The sequence below is a fragment of the Oryx dammah genome, unplaced genomic scaffold, assembly GCF_014754425.2.
Source record: "Oryx dammah isolate SB20612 unplaced genomic scaffold, SCBI_Odam_1.1 HiC_scaffold_26, whole genome shotgun sequence".
Lineage (NCBI taxonomy): Eukaryota > Metazoa > Chordata > Mammalia > Artiodactyla > Bovidae > Oryx > Oryx dammah.
In genome coordinates, this window is record NW_024070210.1 from 65,640,584 (window position 1) to 65,667,538 (window position 26,955).

Genomic DNA, 26,955 nt, shown 5'->3' on the forward strand with positions numbered 1-26,955 from the left:
AAGTCAAAGCAGAATTTAAAGAAGGAAGAGGTGATGGTGTGAAAAAAGAGAGATGGAGGAAACTTTGAAAAGGCAGTTGTACTTGGCGAGGTCTTGGACCCTGGAGTACGTGTTTAAGTGCCCTACTTTTCATTCAAAGTCAGGTAGGCTGAGTGCTTAATTCCTGCTAGCGTTATGCTAGGTGCTGAGAACAGGAAGAACATCTTCTGGACCCGAGAGCTCACAGCGTGGCAGAGGAAGTGAGAAGTGAATGAATAATTATAATCAAGATTCGGTGTTGAAAGGGCACAGGATACAATCGAAACTCTGCAGAGTGGGCGACCCCACGGGGCCAGATTGGGGAAGAGCGGGTAGGATGGTTTGCTGTCCAAGTTTGCGGTGGGTCTCCAAAAATTCCGCGGGGGCAATTCACAGAACCAATCTTCTGAGGCCGTGGACCTCTCTTGGGCGGCTGTGGGGATGGAGCGCGAGTTAACCCTGGATCCTTAGGTGCGAAGGATGTTGGCAATATCTGGGTCCTATTTGAAAGACACGGGATGGAGTTTGCAGCCTGAAGGTGGGATGCCGGAAGGAGAGGCGAAAGCTTCTCTAAATTCTCCCCACTTTCTCACACAGGGCAGAAAAAATCTGGCGGTTGGCAATCGGGGTGGGGAAGCCTTTGGGAATCTAGCCGACCAAAAAAACCCCTCAGTTCATAGAGCTCTGAGATTATTACTCTTTCTCCCCACCTGCACCCAACCGGAACTCTAGACTCATCAGGCCTGGTTTTACTCCGGACTGGAAAAACAGATGGCCCCGCACAGGAAAAGTGGAGTACCCGGGCTGGAAAAGCGGGCAGTCGAGCGGAAGTCACTCTGAGGCGCCGACAGGGGAGGCAAGTGAGCGCCTGCTTGGAGTTGGCGTGTCGGGAGCTTGTGAGAGTGACACGGCCCTAGCAGGTGAAGGGTAAGGGGGCTGTGGCACGGTCACGATCGCTCCCCGACTAAACACTGGGACTCTGGGGTTAGTTTGGCCACTTACTAGTTGTATGACCTCGGGTGATTTAATTTTGGAACCTCCATTTGTTTGTGTCTGCATTTGGAGTAATTATAGTACCTTTCTCATCGTTGTTGTGAAAATATCAATGCACTCAGAACCGTTTCTGGCATATCGTAAGCTTTGGGTACACAAACTTCGCTAATACTGCTCTCTTTTAGCCGCTGTCAGGAAAACTCAGCAACTTCATCTGGAGATCATCCAGTTGATTTTGACTTTATGTTTATCGGTAATAGAATGAAACAAAACACTTCAATTAAAGTTATATTATTAGAGAAGTAGTAACACTATTGATAGGTTGAAAAATAGTGAATAATATTACTTATAGTCCCATTGTCCTACACACTATTCTTTTTCTTCTTTTTTGCCCCCAAATCTTTTTTGTCCATACATTTTTATACTTGTAATGTTAGTGTATATGCATTTTTTGTATATACTCCTCATTTGCCACTCACTAGTGTAACCTAAGCATGGTATTCATGAGAATTCGTGTTTATGATTGTACAGATTCCATTTTAAAGGCTTATCATTTATTTCCCAAATTTCTGTATATGTAGAGGTTAAAAATCATTTAAAGAAATCAGAGAAATTTAGATATTACCTGTGATTCCAGTACATGAGATCAACTGTGGTTATTTCTCCTGGTTCCCTTCTACTTTTTGTCCATGTGAAAACGTACCGTTTACAAGATATTCATTTATTTTATCAGACATTTGAGCATCAGTTATGTTCAAGCCATAGTCCAAGATTAAAGCCAGGCTACTGAGGCTACTGGGCTGCCTTGTCAAAATCTGTACTAGTATATCCTGTTTGAGGCACCACTTTTTAAGAGGACCAAAGAAGGCCAACAAGGGTGGGAAGAATATTCAGATACTATAATGTATTTTTAAAAGGTTGAAATCATTGAGAATTCGCTTTTTAATTTTTGTTTTTAACTTTAATAAGCATTACTATAGGGCTTCCCTGGTGGCTCAGAGGTTAAAGAGTCTTGCCTCCAAAGCAGGAAACCTGCGTTCCATCCCTGAGTTGGGAAGATCCCCTGGAGAAGGAAATGGCAACCCACTCCAGTATTCTTGCCTGGAGAATCCCGTGGGCAGAGGAGCTTGGTAGGCTACAGTCCATGGGGTCACAAAGAGTCGGACACGACTGAGTGACTTCACTTTGACTTTCACTGAAGTAGACAGATAAAAGCAAGATTCTAATAGTATTTAAGGGCTGTGAGATGTATGCACAGGTTCTCATGAGAATACGGAGGGAGAGCAATGTCAGTGCCCTCCATTCAGAAGCACCAGGAACATCTTTATAGCTGAACAAGTTGGGCTTACTGTAGTGGAAGAGAATACATAAAGCCATGGGGCATCTCATTTAAAGGGTGTTAGAAGGGACTTATTGTTGGACTTAGGTTTCTGTTATATGATTTGGGGGAAAGTAGTCGAGAGATGGAAGTAATTCTATGATTAGGAAAGAAGCTTATGTATCTAGAATGAGGCTAATGCTATGACTGGTCAGGTATGGCAGTCACTTGTATTAGCCAGGATAGTAGAATGTTTGGTTCACTTTTGTCATTTTTGAGTGATGTGTTTTTTGTGTATCAGACATGATTGTAGTTAAGAGCTGAGGGTATCGCCCATGAAAGTGAGAAGTGAGACCAAGGAATTGGGTGCATTTTGAAGGGTCTTGTGTACCATTTTGGAGTTTTAATTTCTGGACAGAATTGCTGAATAAGGGGAGGGCCATCATATTTAGAAAAATCCCCTTTGTTGCTAGTCAAAGGTTGGATTGGCAGAGAAGGAGGAGGTCAGAGTCAGAGAGATGAGTTACGACTTTACTAAATCCTAAAAGGTGTTCTCTGCACCAGCAATCACCTGGGGACTTGTTAGAAATACAGAATATCAGGCCCTATCCTGTGCCCACTAAATCAGGATCTGCACTTTAACAAAATTCCCATAAAATTCAAGGCACTTTAAAGTTTGAGAAGCCTCTGCCCCCTTTTTAAAAAAAATTTTTTAAATCTATTTTTTGGCTGTGGTGGGTCTTCATTGCCATGTGTGGGCTTTCTCTAGTTGTGGCGAGCCAGGGCTACTCTTTGTTGTGGTGTGTGGGCTTCTCATGTGGTGGCTTCTCTTGTTGCAGAGTATGAGCTCTAGGCAAGAGGGCTTCAGTAGTTGTGGCGAAGGGGCTTAGCTGCCTTGCTGCATGTGGGATCTTCCCGGACCAGGAATCAAACTGGTATGCTTTGCATTGCAAGGTGAGTTCTTAACCACTGGAACACCAGGGAAGCCCAAGAAGCCCTTTGTTAGGGGAATTTCAATAGTTCTGGGAAGAATCACTAAAACCCTGAACCAAGACACTAGTGGCAGTGTTGGTGGATAAATGTGGAGATATTATCTATTTGACAAATATTATAGGCCTGCCTCATGTCTGCCACCATCCTGGGAGTTGAAAGTACCGTGGTGAAGATGGTCTCCCCCTTTAAGACACTTTCAGTCTGGCAGGGAGACTGACAAGGGAACTGGCAATAAATGGTAGCGGGAGAAAGCTTAAGCCTAGTATGCAGTGAGACCACATCAAAAGGTCTTGGTGGAGTTGAGTAATTAAGGGTTCTTTGAGGAGGTAACGGATGTCTGAGCTGAGTCTCAAAGGATAAATTAGCCAGCAGAAATCAGTAGAGGACATTTCTGGTCTAGGAGCAGCAATCTGCTAAGACATGGTGCCTAGACAGGGAGTGCTGGGTGGCAGTTTCTGGAACACAGGTGTTCTCTGTGATTAGAGCAGAGTAGGGTGTGATTAGAGGGAATATCGGAAAGATGAGCAGAGGCTAGATCTGGAGGAGTCTCACAGACCCTGTGGAGAAAGTTGAGTCTTATTCTGAAGACCATGAGAGCCTCTGAAGAATTTTAGTCCGAGAAGATAAAGAATCAATTTTGTGTTTTAGGCCCTCTGTAGATGCTGAGAGTAGTGGGGTAGATTGGAGGTAGGGGTGCACGTCTGGAATGCAGTGACTTAGGAGAGATGAGGTCATGAGCCACCTGATGTAGGGAGTGAGGGAGGAGGGGCAGTCTAGAAAGGTGACCAGTCCTGTGTTGTAGATAGAGGGGTCTGGGTGCCATTTTGATGTAGACTCTTAAGCAACTGAGGCAGGTGAGCTGAGTTGTTGGATTTGGGGCATTTTTGAAGCTTTTAAAGTTCTCAGCATTCCATCTTATTTCTCAGTACTGTATTCTTACTAGTGGGTGATTTTTTGTTTTTGTTTCTTCTCTCTCCTCTCTGGTGAGAGAAAGATGATGAAATTAGCATTGCATATTTTATTTCATTTTCAGGGTAGCTGGAATAAGTAGGAGAGGGGATTGGTAGCCTTCCTATTTAGCCTTCCTGGTTCTTGGAGCACTGCCTGCCAGCAATCATTAAATGTTTTTCCAAGAGCAAAGTTGTTGCTTCAGTATAGACATAGAAGTTATATTACTAATGTTTTACATATAGAGAGCCAGCAGTGTCAAATGGTAACATTTAAGGCCAGGGTTCTAGTGCTTGCTTCCATACTGATTAGCGTTGTAATCTTGGGCAGGTTACTTCACCTGTTGGTGTCTGTTTCCTTCTGAAAGGAAATATCTACCTGACTGTCTTATAGGAGGCTTATGTGGATTAAATGAGATAATATTTGTCAGGGTGGTTTGAAAATATTAAGAATGGCATTTAAATGTAATGGTATTATTGCTACTATGGTTTAGGTCCTATCTTTGAGGACCTCAAGTAGTGACTGATAGTCAAAACCTTGTTACTCAAAATATGGGCCTTGGACTAGTAGCTTATTAGACGTGAAGAATCTTGGGAATCTTGTCAGACTTAACTGGATCAGAGAACCCTATTATAGCCATCAATCCATCTGATCAACAGAAGAATCCCTTAAGGTAGGTAGGGGAGGTGTTATCACAGCCTTTCCCCCAAGGAAATGAAGGCCAACTTCAAGGAAAAGAAGATCAACTTCTTTGAGAGTTTTTGCTTTGAGGGTAAACAGTTCTAGCTGTGCAGTCTTCTGACTCCACATGCAGACTGTAATCTTAGCGCTAAAATGTCAGTTAGCCTCAATATTGGAGTGAATTAGTTGAATATTTTATTTTAGGAACCAATTATTTCTTTTAAAATGTAGCATAAAAATTTTCTTTAAAGTTGACACTACCTTTTGAGGCACACTCTTTGAATTATTTGGGGGCTGATAATTAACTCCATGAAGGAGGTTGTGTTTCTGTTCATCTTGGCCTGTTTTCACAAAGCAGTGGGATACATTATATACAGTGTAAACCTTTTTCTGCTCATAGTAAATATTTATAGAATTAGAAAATAACTTAATGAATTTTACAGTACATGATCTGTGTTGAATATGAAATTGTGATGTATTCATTGGCACACTAGTAACTCTTCACTGTCTCTTTTATTATAGGTGGAATTGGGCTATTTGCTGAAGCTTCTTTCCCTGGTAGCCCTGGGAAAAATTTACATTTTTATTTTTTTTTATCATGGCTTTGGTTCATAAATTGTTGAATGGCACTTATATTCTCAGAAAATGCCCAAAGCCAAGAGTTGCCTCTTGTCCATTTGGGGGGACTCGCTTTGCAGACTACTGTTCCAGTAGTTTTCAGAAACCAGTGGCTGCTCCTGGCAAAGCCTCTTCTCAGAGGAAGACTAAAGGGAATTTGGAAGAACATCACCAGAGAGAAGTTGCTTTGGAAATAACTTCTCCTGAGGACAAGCCTGAAATTAGTTTTGATAAAGCAATTAAAGAAGAAATGAAGGAGCATTTTAGGCGTTTGAAGGATGATATTGTGAAATATTGGATAGGGCCTGAAGGCCGCCCTCTGCATGAGGTCTTGATGGAACAAGCCAAGGTTGTCTGGCAATTCCGTAGCAAAGAAGATTTGGATAAGTGGACAGTAACTTCTGATAAAGTGATTGGTGGCAGAAGTGAAGTGTTCCTGAAAATGGGCAAGAATAACCAAAGTGCACTGCTGTATGGAACTCTGAGCTCTGAGGCACCCCAGGATGGGGAAAGTGGCCGAAGTGGGTACTGTGCTATGGCATCCAAGATTCCAAGGGTACGTGAAATTCAGGAGCTGCAGCTTTCTGGTGAACTGAGGTGGACTTCCTTGTAGCACGAGCTGTAGCAGACAGCTTTTATTTCTGTAAATGATAACACCTGGCGTCTCATCTTGTGTATGGGGTTAAATAACCACTGGGCACAAGTGTAAAGTTTCATAAGCACGAGGAGAAAGTGGTTCCTGAAGAGAGGCTACATGTTTCTGGACATCATTATCGGCCAGGATGAGGCCTACTTATGTTTGAGGAGCTCTGAGGAGGGTAGACATTCAAACAATAATCTAGGGAGGTTTGCCTCTCCTCTGACATAGCCCACAGACCCTCTGATGGCTTGGTGTTCCTTAGAGTGGGAAGTAGGACCAGCCTGTGGATTTTTTTTCAAGTAAGCTATTTCTGTGACAGTTACTTAGTCTTTCCTTATTTTTCTTGAGGATTTGAGAAATACTGGTCAGCTATTTTGTAGAATGATCCTCAATTTGGGATTTTCTGATTTTTTACCCCCTGGTTAGACTGAGGTTCTAGGTTTTAGGAAAAATAAGTTGCTCAGTCGTGTCCGACTCTTTGCGACCCCATGGACTGTAGCCTACCAGGCTTCTTCGTCCATGGAATTCTCCAGGCAGGAATACTGGAGTGGGTTACCATTTCCTTCTCCAGGGGATCTTCCTGACCCAGGGATTGAACCCAGGTCTCCCGCATTGAAGGAAGAGGCTAACCTCTGAGCCATCAGGGAAGCTGAGAGCATAGAGTTGAAGTACACTTCCCATCATATCAGGGGTATATCCTAGCAACCTGACTCATCACTGATGTGTTAATGTTGGTCACCTGGTCAGGGTAGTGTTTGCTAGGTTACTCCATTGTTAAGTACTTACCCACCCCCAGGTTACTCCATTGTTAAGTACTTACCCCACCCCCTACCTCTTTTCATATTCTGTTCTTTGGAAACAAGTCACTAAGTGTACCCTACATTCAAGGCGTGGGGTAGGGTATGGGATTAAGTTCTATATCCTGGAAGGGGTAGTATTTTCATAAATTATTTGAGATTTCAATTCTTCACAAAGGAAGGTTTTTTTTCCTTCTCCCACATTTATTTATTTATTCAGTCATTTAGAATGGACTTACACTTTGGGTTATGATCCAGTACCATGTTATTTATTTTGTTATTCAAATTGTTCCAGCTTTGACCACTGGGAGCTCTTTCAGATCATACCTGTCCCTTTGACTTGCCACCATCCTTTTGTTTTTTTGAGCACTTTTTGGCACTATAAGATGCCATAGCTCATTTTGTATTTTTCTCTGTTCCAACCCTGCTGCTACTGCTAAGTCACTTCAGTCTGTCCGACTCTGTGTGACCCCATAGACGGCAGCCCACCAGGCTCTGCCATCCCTGGGATTCTCCAGGCAAGAACACTGGAGTGGGCTGCCATTTCCTTCTCCAGTGCTTGAAAGTGAAAGTGAAAGTTCCAACCCTAGAATTAGCCATTTCTCAAAGAAGCCCTCATTTTTTTTTTAAATGGTATTAGAAACCAAGATCTGTTTTGACACTATATTTAGGACTTCTCAGTGGACACAGCTGGGAAATATATATTTGCATACCAGCTTGTGGAAACACATCTGTAACTATTTATATATACTAAGCTGAGTATGAGTTCATACTGATGTTTTGACCCTAACCCAGTACCACATGGTTTACTCTAGCCTCCTCCCTCTTGTGTGTTGATACCTTCTGTCTGTAATGGTGTGAAACCTGTCTCCCACCATTTACCATACATTTACTTATTAATTCAACCCTACATGGAAAGCCATTTCAAAATTTATAACCCATAACCCTGTGAGAATCATCTTTACCAACTAGCATACAATGCTTATGTATAGTATTCTTTGTCTTTAGCCTTCTGGTTTCCAGTCAGAACACCATTTTCCAAAGCTGCTTAGGTCAGCTCCTTTGTCTCGCCACCAGCCTGTCGCTTTTTGCAAATTTGCTGATCAGCTGTTGTTTCAGGGCTGCTCTGGACAGGCTCCCATGCCTGGTAGTGGCCACAACCATTGGTTGTTTGCTTGGTTATGGTGCTTTAAGGAGAAAAGCAAATGGTGGGAATAGTATTAGACCCTCTCTCAAGATAATCATGAAAAAGAAAGGAAAGTGTTCTTTCAGCAGTAACAAAGTTGCATAGAAGATTTTATTTCAGGCCTTGAAAATCCACAGAATGGATTTGGTCAGTCCACAGTAGAAAATAATTCTGTGATAACCTGTGGAATAATGAAAATAGTTGATAACATTGATAAGTGTACCCTGCCAATTCTTGTGCTAATTATATACATTATCCCTTTTATTCCCAATATCAATCTTGTAAGGTATAACCATCTCACTTTTACAGGTGAGGAAACAGGCTTGGGGAGATTCTGTAGTTTGTCCGAAATTGTTTGGCTAGTAAGTAAGAGTTCATATCTGAGCATTGGTATTATTGAAATCAGATGAGCTCTGAAGTAACAAATACCTCTGGAAACTAATACTACATTCTGCTTTCAAAGAGAGACCATTTTGGTAGTTTTTAAGAACATAGATTTTGGAGTTAAACAGCACTGGACCTACCAGTTACGAGTTGAGTGCTCAGTTGATTCATCTATAAAATGGAAAACAATGATAGCTCCTATTTCATAGGGCTATTGTGAAGATTAAATTATGCATGCCAAGTGGTTAATGTATATTTTCAATGGATGGTAGCTGTTAAAATAATATTGGTTTTAAAAATTGAGGCCTAGAATTCGCTGACAGTCCAGTGATTAGGACTCTGTGCTTCTACTGCAGGGGCACACGTTCTGATCCCTAGTCAGTGAACTAAGGCCCCTCATGCTGTGTGGCCAACAACAAAAACACAACCTGAGGTGTTTCATAGTTTTCTGATTTAAGGGAAGGCAGTTTCAGTGAAATGGCCCACTCAGAAGCCATTGCTCTCTAGACCCAGGGAAAGAAAATACATGCAGTAATTCATTTCTGTTCAGTGACACGTGTCTATCCCATGTAAACATTGTCCTGTGCAAATCATGCCTTGAACATTAACTTAGAAACATTTAACTAGGTCAGTATTTTGTGCTAAAATAAGAGTCATCAGATTTATCTGCCTTCATAAAGTGGTAGAAAGCAGAAAAAGGCAGGAAAATGGCTTGTTGATCCTTTTGATGCTGTAAAAGGTGATGGTGACTCACATTTTGCTAATAGTGGAAAATGAGGTGAAATTAACATTCTTTTCTGTACCTTAGGGCCCTTTTGAAATGAAGAGATCTTATGATTGGTCCCAGTTCAACACTCTGTATCTCCGTGTCCGTGGAGATGGTCGACCTTGGATGGTGAATATCAGGGAGGACACAGATATAATCCAGAGGAAGGATCAGATGTACAGTTACTTCATGTTCACCCGTGGGGGACCCTACTGGCAGGAGGTCAAGGTAACAACAGCACAAGTCTTTTCTTGTATGAAAAAGAGGTCTTTTGGTCATGGTTACATTGTAGTTTTCTTATTAATTCCTCTTGGACTATGGGAAGGGAAAGAAGGAAGAGGACCTAAAGGCAAGATTTACATAATTGATTTTTTTCTTTCATTAATATAAATGTTCTCTTCAGTTCAGTTCAGTCGCTCAGTCGTGTCCAACTCTTTGTGACCCCATGAATCGCAGCACGCCAGGCCTCCCTGTCCATCACCAACTCCCAGAGTTTACTCAGACTCACGTCCATCAAGTCAGTGATGCCATCCAGCCATCTCATCCTCTGTCGTCCCCTTCTCCTCCTGCCCCCTATCCCTCCCAGCATCAGAGTCTTTTCCAATGAGTCAACTCTTCCCATGAGCTGGCCAAAGTACTGGAGTTTCAGCTTTAGCATCATTCCTTCCAAAGAAATCCCAGGGCTGATCTCCTTCAGAATGGACTGGTTGGATCTCCTTGCAGTCCAAGAGACTCTCAAGAGTCTTCTCCAACACCACAGTTGAAAAGCATCAATTCTTCGGCACTCAGCCTTCTTCACAGTCCAACTCTCACATCCATACATGACTACTGGAAAAACCATAGCCTTGACTAGACGGACTTTAGTCGGCAAAGTAATGTCTCTGCTTTTGAATATGCTATCTAGGTTGGTCATAACTTTTCTTCCAAGGAGTAAGTGTCTTTTAATTTCATGGCTGCAGTCACCATCTGGAGTGACTTTGGAGCCCCCCAAAATAAAGTCTGACACTGTTTCCACTGTTTCCCCCTCTATTTCCCATGAAGTGATGGGACCAGATGCCATGATCTCCATTTTCTGAATGTTGATCTTTAAGCCAACTTTTTCACTCTCTTTCACTTTCATCAAGAGGCTTTTTAGTTCCTCTTTACTTTCTGCCATAAGAGTGGTGTCATCTGCATATCTGAGGTTATTGATATTTCTCCCGGCAATCTTGATTCAAGCTTGTGTTTCTTCCAGCCCAGCGTTTCTCATGATGTACTCTGCATAGAAGTTAAATAAGCAGGGTGACAATATACAGCCTTGATGTACTCCTTTTCCTATTTGGAACTAGTCTGTTGTTCCATATCCAGTTTTAACTGTTGCTTCCTGACCTGCATACAGATTTCTCAAGAGGCAGGTCAGGTGGTCTGGTATTCCCATCTCTTTCAGAATTTTCCACAGTTGATTGTGATCCACACAGTCAAAGGCTTTGGCATAGTCAATAAAGCAGAAATAGATGTTTTTCTGGAACTCCCTTGCTTTTTTGATGATCCAGCGGAGGTTGGCAATTTGATCTCTGGTTCCTCTGCCTTTTCTAAAACCAGCTTGAACATCAGGAAGTTCGCGGTTCATGTATTGCTGAAGTCTGGCTGGGAGAATTTTGAGCATTACTTTACTAGCTTATGAGATGAGTGCAATTGTGCAGTAGTTTGAGCATTCTTTGGCATTGCCTTTCTTTGGGATTGGAATGAAAACTGACCTTTTCCAGTCCTGTAGCCACTGCTGAGTTTTCCAAATTAGCTGGCATATTGAGTGCAGCACTTTCACAGCATCATCTTTCAGGATTTGAAACAGCTTACTAATCAGTAAATACTTTAAAAAATATATTATTTATTTTTGGTTGCGCTGAGTCTTCGTTGCTGTGTGGGCTTTCCCTAGCTGCAATGAGCAAGGACTGCTTTTCATTGTAGTGTGTGGGCTTCTCACTGCAGTGGCTTCTCTTGTTGTGGAACATATGCCTTAGAATGTGCGGGTTCAGTGCTTGTAGCTCTCGGGCTTAGTAGTTGCAACGCATGGGCTTAGTTGTTCCACAGCATGTGGGATCTTCCCAGACCAGGGATCAAACCCGTGTCTCCTGCATTGGTAGATGATTCCTATGCACCATGCCACCAGGGAAGTCCTCCAGTAAATACTTTTGATAAGGGTATGGCCAGGTCCATGCAGTCATAAGCATATCTCTGCTCTGTGCACAAGTACTGTAGGTGATTCTTTTTAAGTTCCTGCATATCTCTTCCAGGCAACTGTACCTAGCTAGTGTCCCTAGTTGAGTAGAAAGGCTCCCTTAAGAGGAATAAATACTTCATACTTTATGTTATCAACATTTTTATTCTATTTATTTCTTGGTACTATAAGGCAGTCATATTTTGTAGGGAGAAGAAACTTTTAGAAGGTAAAAAAATGTTAACCCGAAGGAAAATAAATGGAGATTCAGGGAATGAGGGCAAAACCAAGTGTGCATTCCTTTCTTCTGTCTATTGAAGGTTTTTAATCTATAAATTCAAAAGAAAGTCTCCATTTTGCTCATACTTAAACCTAAGAATCATCCTGGATTCCTTTCACCCCAACCCACATCCAGTCTGTTAACAACTTCTTTCGTGTCTCCTTCCAAAATACATGTCTATTTCTAGCTATCTCTTCCACTCTCACCCTAGTTCAGGCCTTGGGATTACTGCAAGAGCTGCTTTTGTCCTCTTTGCTCCTAAAGTCCACTGTGCACACGACAGCCAGAGTGAGCTTTCTAAAGCATAGTTCAGATTACATCACTCACATGCTTAAAACCCTCCAGCGATCTCTCCTTATTAGAATACAGTCCAGACTCTTCGCCATGACCCTGGGGCCTGTAGTAGCAGACCCGGTCTTCATCTTTAGTCTCTCCTCCTCCTTCTGCCCTCTGCCATACGGCGCCTTTTGTGTGTGTCAAACTCAAATTTACTTCTGTCAGAGCCTTTGTGTTTCATGCTATATCCTATGGGCTTTCTCTTTCTTATCATTCACTTCTCAGCTCAAAAGTCACCTCAGAGAGGCCTTTCCTGATCTCTCTAGCTAGAGTTGCATCCTTTCACACAATAATAGTACCCTGTTTTTTTTTCTTAGAGCTGACCATTAAGTACAGTTACTTGTTCCTTCAGTTGTCTGTTTATTGTCACTGTCTACTCTGCTCCTCTGGAACATAAATTCTGTACATTTTGAGAGCAGAGACTTTGTATTGTTCATAGCTGTTTCCCTTGTACCTAGAGCGGTGCAGTGCCTAGCATATAATAGGCATTACATACATATCTGAGCTTCCCACGTGGCTCAGTGGTAAAGAATCCACCTGCCAATGAAGGAGACACAGGTGACGGGTTTGATCCTTGGGTTGCAAGGATCCCCTCGAGGAGGAAATGGCAATCCACTCCAGTATTCCTGCCTGGGAAAACCCATGGACAGAGGAGCCTGGTGGGCTACAGTCCATAGGATCACAAAGAGTCAGAGGCTGACTGAGCAACTGAATACGCACACACACAGATAGGTATCTATACACTAATATAGACATACAACCAAAAATTACTACATATGTAACACTTGTATGTAAGTAATGCATATAACAAATTATTCAATAAAACAAGTATTTCATTATAGAAATTCTAGAAAATGCAGAAAAGGAAAATAATTTTGTGTTCCCATTACCCAGAAATAAAATACTATTTTTATTTTAGTATGTACCTTCAGACTTTTCTATTTACACTTTTTTTACAAAAATAATATTGTGCCAGTGCTATTCTATAACATATATTTTTCACTGAACTGAATTTTATGAACAATTTTCTGTTGAAATATATTTCTAGTTTTAGTATCTGCACAAATATAAATAGACACTATTTAATCCATCCTCTGTTGTTGTACATTTAGATTGTGTTCAGAGTTTTTCACTGTTACATCAAACTCTGAGGTAACATCCTGAGTTATTTTCTTTGATGTTTTCCTGGAAATAAAATACCTAGAAAAAAATGATATATACATTTTTAAGAGCTTTGATGCACATCGCCAAATTATTCTCTAGTATCATTACCATTTAATCATTAGCAATTACTTATTACTTTCTTTCCTGAAGTTACATGTTCTGATCTTTGGCTGGAAATAATAGTTGTTTGCAACACCTTTCTTTAAATTATTAAGGGAAGTATTGGGGAAGAGATTTTTAAAAATTAAATGTTATTAATTGCTGTTTACTTCTTCATAAATAATTCTCCCTTAGTAAATAGAAGTGAGATGTGCAAGTATTTACACTGATTATAGAAAGAAAACAGCAAAGTGATGGAATAATTATGCATGCTAGTGTCATTTGTAGAGAGAAAACAATTGTTTATCCTTTTTTTTTTTAAGCAAATCGTACAGATTTAATGCTCCTTCTTCATTTTTTCCAGGCTAAAATATTCCCTTAGTGTGGACACTGATCTTATCAAATTATGTGACAAAAAGACAAAAGGCTGGGGGGGTGGGTGACACATGCTCCTTGAATACATTTGGAATAATGAGGCAGGTGAAGTGCCAAACCAGGATGCAAAATGAGAAACTGGGGTGTCCCTTCCAGGTTTGCTTAACAGAAATGAAGGGAGCAGGTGAAATGAGGATGTGACTGCACTTGAATTTGCTTTCTGAATAACATGATCTTATGCAATGGTGGTTTATTAAATGAACTTTGAATTGAGTTTGTCTGCTTCCCTCATAGCTCAGTTGGTAAAGAATCTGCCTGCAAAGCAGCAGACCCTGGTTTGATTCCTGGGTCAGGAAGATCTGCTGGAGAAGGTATAGACTACCCACTCCAGTATTCTTGGGCTTACCTTATGGCTCAGCTGGTCAAGTAACCACCTGCAAGGTGGGAGACCTGGGTTCAATCCCTGGGTTGGGAAGATCCCCTGGAGAAGGGAAAAACTATCCATTGCAGCATTCTGGCCTGGAGAATTCCATGGACTGTATAGTCCAGGGGGTCACAAAAAGTTGGACACGACTAAGCGACCTTCACTTTCACTTTATGTCAACAAGTGTTTTGGGTAATAAATAATCTGACATTTTGTTTTTTAATTCATTTTTTTGGTTTAAAAAATCAAAATTATATATATATATATATGTAAAAATAATTCTCACTCCCATTCAGTTCCCTTCTACCCTCCCCCCCATCCTCTATAGCTAACTATGTTTATTAGTTTCTTGCATAGGTTTGCAGTTTTTTTTAATAAGCAAACATATATGCACATGTACTTCATTTTTTTTTTTTTACTAAAAATAGTAGTATGCTTTATGCACCTTCTGTACAGGTTTATATTTTTACAATTTAGATCCTGGAAAGATTCCATAACACTACATGTAATTATTCTTTGTTTTTTGTTATTTTGTTTGGTATTTTCTGTATGTGGGTATCCAATAGTTGATTGAAGTAGTCCTTTATTGACAGACACTTGGGTTGTTCCCAGTTGCTACAGTAAATTTATTAGTTTTTTTGGAGGCATTTCAAAAATTTCTTTTTAGGGAAACTCTCTGGCAGTGCAGTGGCTAGGACTTGGCTTTCACTACCAGGGCTCAGGTTCAGCCCCTGGTCAGAGAGCTAAGATCCCACAAGCTGCATGGCATGGGCAAAAAAATTTTGTTTTTTACAACACAAATGACGTTTACCCTTTAGATTTTGTCTATATCTTCCTTTTTACTAATAATATATTGTGGACGTCTTCCTACAGCATCAGGTATAGATCTGTTAATAATGCATTTTTGAAATTAGCGTATAGTGTTTAGTTATATGATTGCACCATAATTTACCCAACTATTCCTCTGTTTTTCCTTTTTTTTTGTCATTGTTATTAGGAAAAGCTGCATCTTTATGTGTTTGTCGGAGTTTATCTGTAATATAAATTTCTAAAATTGAAATTGGCAGGTCAGATTATAGCTTTTCAAATTTTCTTAGGTATTGCTGTTAGTTTCCTATTGCTGTATTAAAAATACCACAGACTGCAGCTTCAGACAAATTTGTTAGCTCACATTCTGTAAGCCACAGATTAGACAGCCTATGGCCAGGTTCAGTGTTCAGGGCCTTCTAAGGCTGATATCATAAGGTGTCAGCTGAGCTGTATTCTTCTTGGAGGCTCTGGGGAAGAATCCACTTCCAAGCTCTTTCTGATTATTGGCCTAATTGAGTTCCTGTGGTTGTAATGATACCCCTGTTTCTTTACTTGTTGTCAGCTGGAAGCCACTCTCAGGTCCTGTAAGCCCACACTCCTTGCCATTGAGCTCTTCCGTCTTCAAAGCCAGCAGTTGAGAATCTCCCTCACCTCCCCCTTGGAATCCCTCTGACGCTTCTAACCTCCTTCACCAGGCATTTTTATGAGCTCGAGTGATTGCACACCTACAGAGGCTCAGCTTCCCCATGTTAAGGTCAGCTGATTTGGGACCCAACTTCTGTGGAGTCCCTTCACAGCAGCACTGAGATTGGTGTCTCAATACCTGGCAGAAGGTGTGTGTGCACTGAAAGCTGGAAATCTTGGGGGTCATCTTAGAATCCTGCGTGCGTCCTACATTTCAGCTTTGAAGTCAATGGTTTTTTCTTTCAGATTCCTTTCTCCAAATTTTTCTTCTCTAATCAAGGACGAATCCGGGATGCCCAGTACCAGCTTCTGCTCGACAAGGTAACATTTTCCTGTATTTTCACTCAGAACTGTATTGCATGTGTGCGTTGAGATCCCGTGGTCTGTAGCCTACCAGTCTCCTCTGTCCATGGAATTTCCCAGGCAAGAATGCTGGAGAGAGTTGCCATTACCTTCTCCAAGGGGTCTTCCCAACGCAGGGTTGACACCTGAGTCTCTTGTGTCGCCTACATTGGCAGGTGAATTCCTTACCACTAGCGCCACCTGGGAAGACCATATATATTCAGTTCAGCTCAGTCGCTCAATCGTGTCTGACTCTTTGCGACCCCATGAACTGCAGCACTCCAGGCTTTCCTGTCCATCACCAATTCCTGGAGCTTGCTCGAACTCATGTCCATTGAGTCGGTGATGCCATCCAACCATCTCATCCTCTGTCGTCCCCTTCTCCTCAGAAAAATCTTTCTCAGCATCAGGGAAAGACCGTTTTATTACCTTTAGTGAAATAGAACTGTGAGGATTATTTCAGTTCATTTCTGAAGCCTGGCAAACGAAAGATGAGATAAGAAAGCCTTCCTCAGCGATCAATGCAAAGAAATAGAGGAAAACAATAGAATGGGAAAGACTAGAGATCTCTTCAAGAAAATTAGAGATCCCAAGGGAACATTTCATGCAAAGATGGGCTCGATAAAGGACAGAAATGGTATGGACCTAACAGAAGCAGAAGATATTAAGAAGAGATGGCAAGAATACACAGAAGAACTGTACAAAAAAGAGCTTCATGACCAAGATAATCACAATGGTGTGATCACTCACCTAGAGCCAGACATCTTGGAATGTGAAGTCGAGTGGGCCTTAGAAAACATCACTAGGAACAAAGCTAGTGGAGGTGATGGAATTCCAGTTGAGCTATTTCAAATCCTGAAAGATGATGCTGTGAAAGTGCTGCACTCAATATGCCAGCAAATTTGGAAGACTCAGCAGTGGCTACAGGACTGGAAAAGGTCAGTTTTCATTCTAATTCCAAAGAAAGGCAATGCCAAAGAATGCTCAAACTACTGCACAATTGCACTAATCTCACACACTAGTAAAGTAATGCTCAAAATTCTCCAAGCCAGCAATACGTGAACCGTGAACTTCCAGATGTTCAAGCTGGTTTTAGAAAAGGCAGATCAAATTGCCAACATCTGCTGGATCATGGAAAAAGCAAGAGAGTTCCAGCAAAACATCTATTTCTGCTTTATTGACTATGCCAAAGCCTTTGACTGTGTGGATCACAATCAACTGTGGAAAATTCTTAAAGAGATGGGAATACCAGACCGCCTGACCTGCCTCTTGAGAAACCTGTGTGCAGGTCAGGAAGCAACAGTTAGAACTGGACATGGAACAACAGACTAGTTCCAAATAGGAAAAGGAGTACATCAAGGCTGTATATTGTCACCCTGCTTATTTAACTTCTATGCAGGGTACATCATGAGAAATGCTGGGCTGGAAGAAGCACAAGCTGGTAACCTCAGATATGCAGATGACACCACCCTTATGGCAGAAAGGCTGCAGTCCATGCGGTCACTAAGAGTCGGGCAGGACTGAGCGACTTTACTTTCACTTTTCACTTTAATGCATTGGAGAAGGAAATGGCAACCCACTCCAGTGTTCTTGCTTGGAGAACCCCAGGGACGGGGGAGCCTGGTGGGCTGCCGTCTATGGGGTCGCACAGAGTCGGACACGACTGAAGCGACTTAGCAGCAGCAAAGAGGAACTAAAAAGCCTCTTGATGAAAGTGAAAGAGGAGAGTGAAAAAGTTGGCTTAAAGATCAACATTCAGAAAACAAAGATCTTGGCATCTGGTCCCATCACTTCATGGGAAATAGAGGGGAAAACAGTGGAAACAGTGTCAGACTTTATTTTTTTGGGCTCCAAAATCACTGCAGATGGTGATTGCAGCCATGAAATTAAAAGACGCTTACTCCTTGGAAGAAAAGTTATGACCAACCTAGATAGCATATTCAAAAGCAGAGACATTACTTTGCCGACTAAGGTCCGTCTAGTCAAGGCTATGGTTTTTCCAGTGGTCATGTATGGATGTGAGAGTTGGACTGTGAAGAAGGCTGAGTGCCGAAGAATTGATGCTTTTCAACTGTGGTGTTGGAGAAGACTCTTGAGAGTCTCTTGGACTGCAAGGAGATCCAACCAGTCCATTCTGAAGGAGATCAGCCCTGGGATTTCTTTGGAAGGAATGATGCTAAAGCTGAAACTCCAGTACTTTGGCCAGCTCATGGGAAGAGTTGACTCATTGGAAAAGACTCTGATGCTGGGAGGGATTGGGGGCAGGAGGAGAAGGGGACGACAGAGGATGAGATGGCTGGATGGCATCACTGACTCGGTGGACGTGAGTCTGAGTGAACTCCAGGAGTTGGTGATGGACAGGGAGGCCTGGTGTGCTGCGATTCGTGGGGTCACAAAGAGCTGGACACGACTGAGTGACTGAACTGAAATGAAAGATGAAAATTCCTACTTAAGTATACTCCTGTTATACCTAGACAGATGCTGACTCAGAACTGTCCTGTGAACCATACCCCTTGCTTGGAGGAATTTCACTGTGGTCATGCCTACATTTTACTTTAGCTTTAAAATAGAGTTCAGGGGAGCTTCAAGGAATGTCCATTAGACATCCACTTTTACTTATTAGTCTTAAGTGGCACTGTTTTAGAGAGAAGTAGAATGTGGAAAGAAAAGGAGTCATGTACTTCTTATAATTTGCTACAGCACTTGAGTACTATGGTATACATGTTAAGGGCTGATAGTATGTCCATGAAGCTATAGTAATTATAGAAGTTTAAAACTCCAGGGAAAACATCAGCATACAAGATTATGATCAATTTCTCTGTTTTAAATTTAGATCTCATCTATTGGATTCACCCTGGCTGATAAAGTGGATGGTCCATTTTTCTTGGAAATAGATTTTATTGGAGTATTTACAGATCCGGCCCACACAGAAGAATTTGCCTATGAAAATTCTCCAGAGCTTAATCCAAGACTTTTTAAATAGTGATCATGTGGTATTTCTGTATTGCTGAGGGTAGTAGAATCCACAGTGACAGAAAAATAAAGTATTTTTTAAAATGGTGTCCGAACAGTGGCTTGTATGTCTTCACTAAGACATAGGTAAATGCTGCTGTTGAGAGGAACCAACCAGTTAAGCGATACCTTAACTTAAAGAATGCAAGTAATGATGCGAGTTACTATGTAAACAACTGTTTTGGGTTAGAGTGATTCCTGTTAGGAATAGTTCCTATACTAATAGGTGGTTCCCAAAACAGGGAGGCTCTGAAATGACTGTTAACGGCCTTCTACCATTCTGTTCCCTATACGTTTCTTCTGTTTTCTCACCTAGCTATCAGGAGAGGAGACTGCTGTAGAAAACATTAAGATAAAGATGCTATAGAAGTCACTGGGAAAAAAATACGTTTTATTTTGCCTGGGCTTCTGTAACAAATCATCATAGACTAAGTGGTTTAAACAAAACACATGTGTATTTCTCCCAGTTCTGGAGGCGGGGAAGTCCAGTATCAAGGTGCCTGCCTGCCTGGTGTCTGGTGAGTGCTTCCTGGCTGTAGACAGCTGCCTTCTTACTGTATCCCTACATGGAGAGAACAGGTTCATATAATAGCATTAATCCTATCATGACGGCTCCACCCATATGACCTGATTACCTCCCAAAGGCCTCCAAGTGCACCTCCAAGTACCAAGTCACACTGGGGATTAGAATTTTCGACATATGAATTGGGAGGGAGTGGTGGCCACAAACATGCAGTCCCTAACATCTGCATTGCTCGTGCTCCAAAAATGCATGATCCTTGGCTGCTTCCCCAGTCATTGTAAGTATTAGAGATTGCATGTGCCAGAAACAAGACCCTGATTAAGTTTAAACTGATCAATTCTTGTCCTGTTAGAGGAGATGGGAAACTATATGATATAGCCAGAGTATCCTACGAGAGCCAAGTTTAAGATAAGAATACACAAGGCTGACAGCTTTTCCATCATGTTGGCCTAAAATATTTTCATGTGATTATTTGTCTTTATCAGCTTTATTGAGGTATAATTTACATAACAAAGTTCATCTGTTTTAAGTGTATAAATTCAATGATTTTTTGGGGGGGGCATACTATGCAGCTTGCAGGATCATAGTTCCCCAATCAGGGGTTGAAGCTGGGGCCACAGCAGTGAAAGCACGATGTCTTCACCATTGGACCTCCAGGATTGTGCAGTCTTTATGCAGCTAATTTTAGGAAATTTCTGTCGGCTTCCCTGGTGGCTCAGATGGTAAAGAATCTGCCTGCAACATAGGAGACGTGGGTTCGATCCCTGGGTCAGGAAGATCCCTTGGAGATGGAAATGGCAACCCGCTCCAGTATCTGCCTGGGAAATCCCATGGACAGAAGAGCATGGCAGGCTATACTCCATGGGGTCTCAAGAGTCAGACACGACTTAGTGACTAAAACACCTAAACTCTTCATTCCCATCTCAGCCCCATAATCACTGATCTACTTTCTGTGTGTTTGTGTCTGGCTTCACTTCGCATAATGTCTTTGATGTTCATCCACGTTGCATTATTTCATTTTTTAGTGCTTTAATCCATCCATTGATAAGACAGTTGGATTTCTCTCTACTTTTTGGCTACTGTGAATAAAAGTGCTATAAATATTTGCACGTTTTGGTGTTGACATATGTTTTCATTTCTTAGGAGAATTTCTGGGTCATCTGATAGATGTATATTTAAATTTTTAAAGAAACTACAAAGCTGTTTTCCAAAATAGTTGTTATCATTTTCCCTTCACGGTAGCAGGGTAGTTGACAGACATTTCTTGATTGATCTGGTCTCTGCCTCTTGATAGCAAAATCTGAGTTTATTGAGCACCCAGGAGTATGCCATATTCTGTGCCATGTTCTCTGAGCTCATATGTGTATAAAAATAAGTTTAATAGAATCTGACAGGTGCTGTGAAAATACAGAAGAAAGACAAAATCATTTCTTCTAGGAGCAGGAGGTCAAGAAAGGATGCACAAAGAGTACAAGTCAACTCTTATTAGTCTTGGCTGGTCAAGTAAATTTTGGAAACCGATTACATTTACAAAGAATGACTCTTACCACCGTGAGAAAAAATTTTATTCATGAAAATCTCAAGCTGTACAAAACGCAGACACTCCACTCAGGTGCAACAAACATGAGTATGATACTAAGCAACTCTAGTCTTTTTCCATAAATCGAGTAAGATATCAGTTTGACAGAGCACAATAATCCTGAAAGCCGCAATCCCCAACTTTCAATGTGGTCCCATGTATTTCTAAATAAGCCAGGCTAGAATGAGCTATAGTTTTGTTTTTAAGAATACAGAGATATGTAATTGACAATTACATGAAGTACACAAAAGCTTAAATGAAACATTTCACATAGGTAAAATACTGATGTCTTACCAACCCAAATGGCCTACAGTTTCAGTAAGATTACTAGATTCTCTAGGGGATGAAGAGGTGGCCTTTCACTGCTTACCCTATCCATAACTTGTTCAATTTCTACTAAAGTATGTGTTATAATTGGCTACCATCAGGAAAATGCTTTTGCCTAGAAGAGGACTGAAGTTCTGTTACTAGAGCCAGCAGAGGGCACTTGACTTTAAAAATCTAGGTCAAGAATCTATGATGGGTCTTTTGTAGAAAACTGAGCTAGTTGTGTAGGGGCTCAGAAGAGTTTGTGAGTTTTAAAGGTAATGTCTTTTCAGGGAAATAGCATGTGAAGAAGCCACAGGCACTACATATATGTATATGAACAAAGTTAGCAGAAAAAGGTCTTTTGACTAAGAGGACAGTATAAAAATATTTACAAAAGGTTCGGAGGAAAAAAATATTTACAGGATGTTAAATTATGAACGTTCAGCTATGAGGCCCCTTCGAACTCCCAGGACCTTTTCTTTCTTCTCTTTTCGCTCCTGCTCATGTTTCTTTCGTTGCTCCTCCCTACAAAAGGACAGGTTATATGTTAGGCTCTGGTGAAGCTCCAAACAGACCACTTTAAAGCACCTGTGGTTAGCATAATGTCCAAACTTAAAATGACATCCAGTGTAAAATTCACTTTTACAGGACACTGCGCTCGTGACCAGTGGTCTGTGCAATGGAAACCATACCTGTAAGTCACTTACGTTAAAAGGCTAGAAAATTTCTTTTCCTTATGTTAAAGCAGCATTCTAAAACCAAGCATGAAATTAGAACCAGAAAACAGCTTGGAGAGTGAATCCAACCCCTGTAGATTTTTTTAGTTTGTTTTAAGTGAGAAAGCTCTATCTGTGGAAGTCAGAATTCAAGCTCAAAATCACATTGTCTAACGAAAGTGCTAGCATTGGAACCAGGATCTACTGACTTAAGCCAACTGTGATTTTTGAGGGAAGGAATTAAGAGGGGAAAAAAAGGCCCAGAATCACGTTAATGATTTTAATAGCAAAATAATACAGGTCTTGGTGGTAGCTGTCCAGTCAAATGATAGGTAAATCTGTGTCAGGAGGGTATCTCATAGGGAATCGACCAAACCAGGACCAGCTGCAGCCCAGGACAGACTGGCATTAACTTGGTTTTCATGCAGAAAGAAGCCTTTAAGGATCACACTGGGGTTTCCCCTTGTGCAGGGCCTTGAAGCCTAGTGAGCCTGGTTTCCCTGGGTGTGAGAATTTACATCTGTCTGCATACTTAGGTGCCCTGGGCACATGAGTGATATCTGGAGGGACATCCAGGTGCATTGTCTGGGTAGATAGTCGTGTAAGAGCAGTGCTCTGAATCCGGGTCTTCTGAATCACCTGCAGAGCTTCAGAAACAATGCCGATGTGTGGGTGCCATCTCACACCTGCCGAGTTAGAGCCCACTGTGATACTGCCTAGGCACATGTACTTTAAGTGCTCTATACGATTCCACTTCTACCTTCTTTTTAAACTCCACTATTTCTGTGACTCTGTCCCAAAGACTCTGCTTTTATACAGAGTTTTCCAAATTAAAAGAATTATAGAACTGAATAGTTATGTTCTTACCTGGTCTGGAGACGAGGTTGTTTATAAGTTTTCTTGTGGAAGCTAACTCTGTTGACATGCTCATGTAGAGAATTGTTTTCTTTAGACTGTCCCCATGGTTTCAGTTTTCCTAGTTTAGGACAGAGATAAACAGATTTAAGAAGATTCTTATATTTATAATTTTAATTCTCCCTTATTTGTGGCTACCTGCTTGCTATCAACATTTATACTTCGTTTTTAGACATTTGCTAGTATAATTCTATTAATTTCAGTTTAATATTCCACAGATAGACATTACTTTCTTTTCCTCTAAAAACAAGTGTCTTCTACTTTAAAAAGTTTTTTTTTTTTGGCCACACTGCATGGCTTGTGGGATCCTAGGTTCCTCAACTAGGAATGAACTCAGTCCCATGCAGTGGAAGCACAGGGTCCTAACCACTGGACCGCCAGGAATTCCCTCTTTGACTTTTTAATCCTTAGAAAGTCACAAAAAAATCTTAATACCAAAAAAACCCCCCAAAGCCTCTTAATACTGAATCCAATTACACAGCACATCAAAGCAGCCATAACAACTAGGTAGTTTAATCCCAAGATTGCATAGGTATGTTTAATAGTATAGTATTTCATCTTTGCAGTTTATTAATGTTACCTATTGCCGTGTATTTGGAACAGAACAAGGAGGACTATTTTGTTGGCTTTAGAATTGTGACCAAATTTCCAGATGTTTATGTATTACTTTACTGGCATAGTTTGACCTGTTTCTGAGTACTAGTGATTGTCATTTGCAGTGTTTCCCATTTTATAAAAGGGACTTTCACACTTGCTGCATCATTTGACCCTCTCAGTAACCACCGAAGTAGTACTTGTTTATTTTCCCTTTCATAAGGAATTAAATGACTTGTCTAGGATCTAAAATAACAAGCACAGGTGAAGCTCTAAACCAGGTTTCCTACCATCAGTAGAACCTAGGGGGATCAGTCATTCCCATGACAAATACTTCTGGAGAACCTGGTGTGCAAGGGACTCTTCTAGGTGCTACAGACAGAGCAGTGAACCAAGAAGTCAACAATTCTTGCTGTTTTCCAACGGTAGAGGCAGATAATTGTCAAGTAGGTAACATCAGGCAGTGCTATGAAGAAATATAAGACTAAGTAAGGAATGGAACTATGAGCTGTGCCGTGTAGGGCCACCCAAGACGGACGGGTCATGGTGGAGAGTTCTGACAAAACCTGGTCCACTGGAGAAGGGAATGGCAAACCACTTCAGTCTTCTTGCCTTGAGAACCCCATGAACAGTATGAAAAGGCAAAAAGATATGACACTGAAAGATGAAACCCCCAGGTAGGTAGGTGCCCAATATGCTACTGGAGGTCAGTGGAGAAATAACTCCAGAAAGAATGAAGAGATGGAGCCAAAGCAAAAAACACCACCCAGTTGTGGATGTGACTGGTGATGGAAATAAAGTCCGATGCTGTAAAGAACAATATTGCATAGGAACCTGGAATGTTAGGTCCACAAATCAAGGCAAATTAGAAGTGGTCAAACAGGAGATGGCAAGAGTGAACATCAACATTTTAGGAATCAGTGAACTAAAATGGATGGAAATGGGTGAATTTAATTCAGATGACCATTATATCTACTACTGTGGGCAAGAATGCCTTAGAAGAAATGGACTAGCCCTCATAGTCAACAAGTCTGAAATGCAGTACTTGGGTGCAATCTCAAAAATGACAGAATGATCTCTGTTCGTTTCCAAGGCAAACCATTCAATATCACAGTAATCCAAGTCTATGCCCCAACCAGTTATGCTGAAGAAGCTGAAATTGAACGGTTCTATGAAGACCTACAAGACCTAGAACTAACACCCCAAAAAGATGTCCTTTTCATCATAGGGGACTAAAATGCAAAAGTAGGAAGTCAAGAGATACCTGGAGTAACAGGCAAATTTGGCCTTGGAGCACAAAATAAGGCAGGGCAAAGGTTAACAGAGTTTTGCCAAGAGAACACACTGGTCATAGCAAACACCCTCTTCCAACAACACAAGAGAAGACTCTACACTTTGACATCACCAGATGGTCAGTACTGAAATCAGATTGATATTCTTTGCAGAAGATGGAGAAGCTCTATACAAGTCAGCAAAAAAAACAAGACTGGGAGCTGACTGTTGCTCTGATCATGAACTCCTTATTGCCAAATTTAGACTGAAATTGAAGAAAGTAGGGAAAACCACTAGACCATTCAGGTATGACCTAAATTAAATCCCTTATGATTATACAATGGACGTGACAAATAGATTCAAGAGATTAGATCTGCTAGAGTGCCTGAAGAACTATGGACGGAGGTTCATGACATTGTACAGGAAGCAGTGATCAGGACCATCTCTAAGAAGTAGAAATGCAAAAAGGCAAAATGGCTGTCTGAGGAGGCCTTACAAATAGCTGAGAAAAGAAGAGAAGTGAAAGGCAAAGGAGAAAAGGAAAGATATACCCATTGGAATGCAGAGTTCCAAAGAATAGCAAGGAGAGATAAAAAAGCCTTCCTCACTGATCAATACAAAGAAATAAGAGGAAAACAATAGAATGGGAAAGACTAGAGATCTCTTCAAGAAAATTAGAGATCCCAAGGGAACATTTCATGCAAAGATGGGCACAATAAAGGACAGGAATGGTATGGACCTAACAGAAGCAGAAGATATTAAGAAGAGGTGGCAAGAATACACAGAAGAACTGTACAAAAAAGAGCTTCATGACCCAGATAACCATGATGGTGTGATCACTCACCTAGAGCCAGACATCCTGGAATGTGAAGTCAAGTGGGCCTTAGGAAGCATCACCACAAACAAAGCTAGTGGAGGTGATGGAATTCCAGTTGGGCTATTTCAAATCCTGAAAGATGATGCTGTGAAAGTGCTGCACTCAATATGCCAGCTAATTTGGATAACTCAGCAGTGGCCACAGGACTGGAAAAGGTCAGTTTTCATTCCAATCCCAAAGAAAGGCAATGCCAAAGAATGCTCAAACTACCGCACAATTGCACTCATCTCACATGCTAGTAAAATGCTCAAAATTCTCCAAGCCAGGCTTCAGCAATACGTGAACTGTGAACTTCCTGATGTTCAAGCTGGTTTTAGAAAAGGCAGAGGAACCAGAGATCAAATTGCCAACACCCACTGGAGAATTCCCAAAAACCATCTACTTTTCCCTTATTGATTATGCCTTTGACCGTGTAGATCACAATAAACTGGAAAATTCTTCAAAAGATGAGAATATTAGACAACCTTACCTGCCTCCCGAGAAATCTGTATGCAGGTCAAGAAGCAATAGTTAGAACTGAACATGGAACAACAGAGTGGTTCCAAATTGGGATGTCAGAGCTGTATATTGTCACTCTGATTATTTAACTTATATGCAGAGTACATCATGTGAAATGCCGGGTTGGATGAACCACAAGCTGGAATTAAGATTACCAGGAGAAATATCAATAACCTTAGACATGCAGATGACACCACTCTTATGGCAGAAAGCCAAGAGGAACTAAAGAGCCTCTTGATGAAAGTGAAAGAGGAAGGTGAAGAAGCTGGCTTAAAACTCAACATTTAACAAAAAACTAAGATCATAGCATCCGGTCCCATCATTTATTTCATGGTAAATAGATGAGGAAACAATGGAAACAGTGACAGACTTTATTTTCTTGGGCTCCAAATTAACTGCAGATGATGACTGTCGCCATGAAATTAAAAGACACTTGCTCCTTGGAAGAAAAGCTATGACCTACTTAGCATATTAAAAAGCAGAGACATTACTTTGCCGACAAAGGTCCATCTAGTCAAAGCTATGATTTTTCCAGTAGTCATGTATGGGTGTTAGAGTTGGACTATAAAGAAAGCTGACTGCTAAAGAATTGATGCTTTTGAACTAT

General features: G+C 41.2%; 2 protein-coding genes across 5 annotated transcripts in view; one reads left to right on the forward strand and one right to left on the reverse strand.

The window, feature by feature from the left end:
• Window positions 1-822: 822 nt before the first annotated feature.
• On the forward strand, window positions 823-20,697 carry NDUFAF1 (NADH:ubiquinone oxidoreductase complex assembly factor 1). Of its 2 annotated transcripts, none has more exons than XM_040226887.1 (5): window positions 823-938; window positions 5,474-6,125; window positions 9,385-9,570; window positions 15,958-16,032; window positions 18,887-20,697. In XM_040226887.1, the coding sequence occupies exons 2-5, from the start codon at window positions 5,550-5,552 to the stop codon at window positions 19,034-19,036; spliced, it is 987 nt and encodes a 328-aa protein (XP_040082821.1). In that variant the 5' UTR covers window positions 823-938; window positions 5,474-5,549; the 3' UTR covers window positions 19,037-20,697. The 2 variants fall into 2 exon arrangements, with proteins under 2 accessions (XP_040082821.1, XP_040082820.1); XM_040226886.1 differs by having other exon boundaries at window positions 841-945.
• A 439-nt stretch (window positions 20,698-21,136) lies between these two features.
• The window catches only part of NUSAP1 (nucleolar and spindle associated protein 1), a 29,569-nt gene continuing 23,750 nt past the window's right edge, over window positions 21,137-26,955 (reverse strand). For all 3 annotated transcript variants that reach the window (XM_040226880.1, XM_040226881.1, XM_040226879.1), the window contains exons 10-11: window positions 23,060-23,168; window positions 21,137-22,001 (exon numbers count right to left, since the gene is read on the reverse strand). In XM_040226880.1, coding sequence (XP_040082814.1) covers window positions 21,908-22,001; window positions 23,060-23,168 — 203 coding nt within the window. In that variant the 3' untranslated portion in view covers window positions 21,137-21,907. The remainder of the gene's footprint in view (window positions 22,002-23,059; window positions 23,169-26,955) is intronic.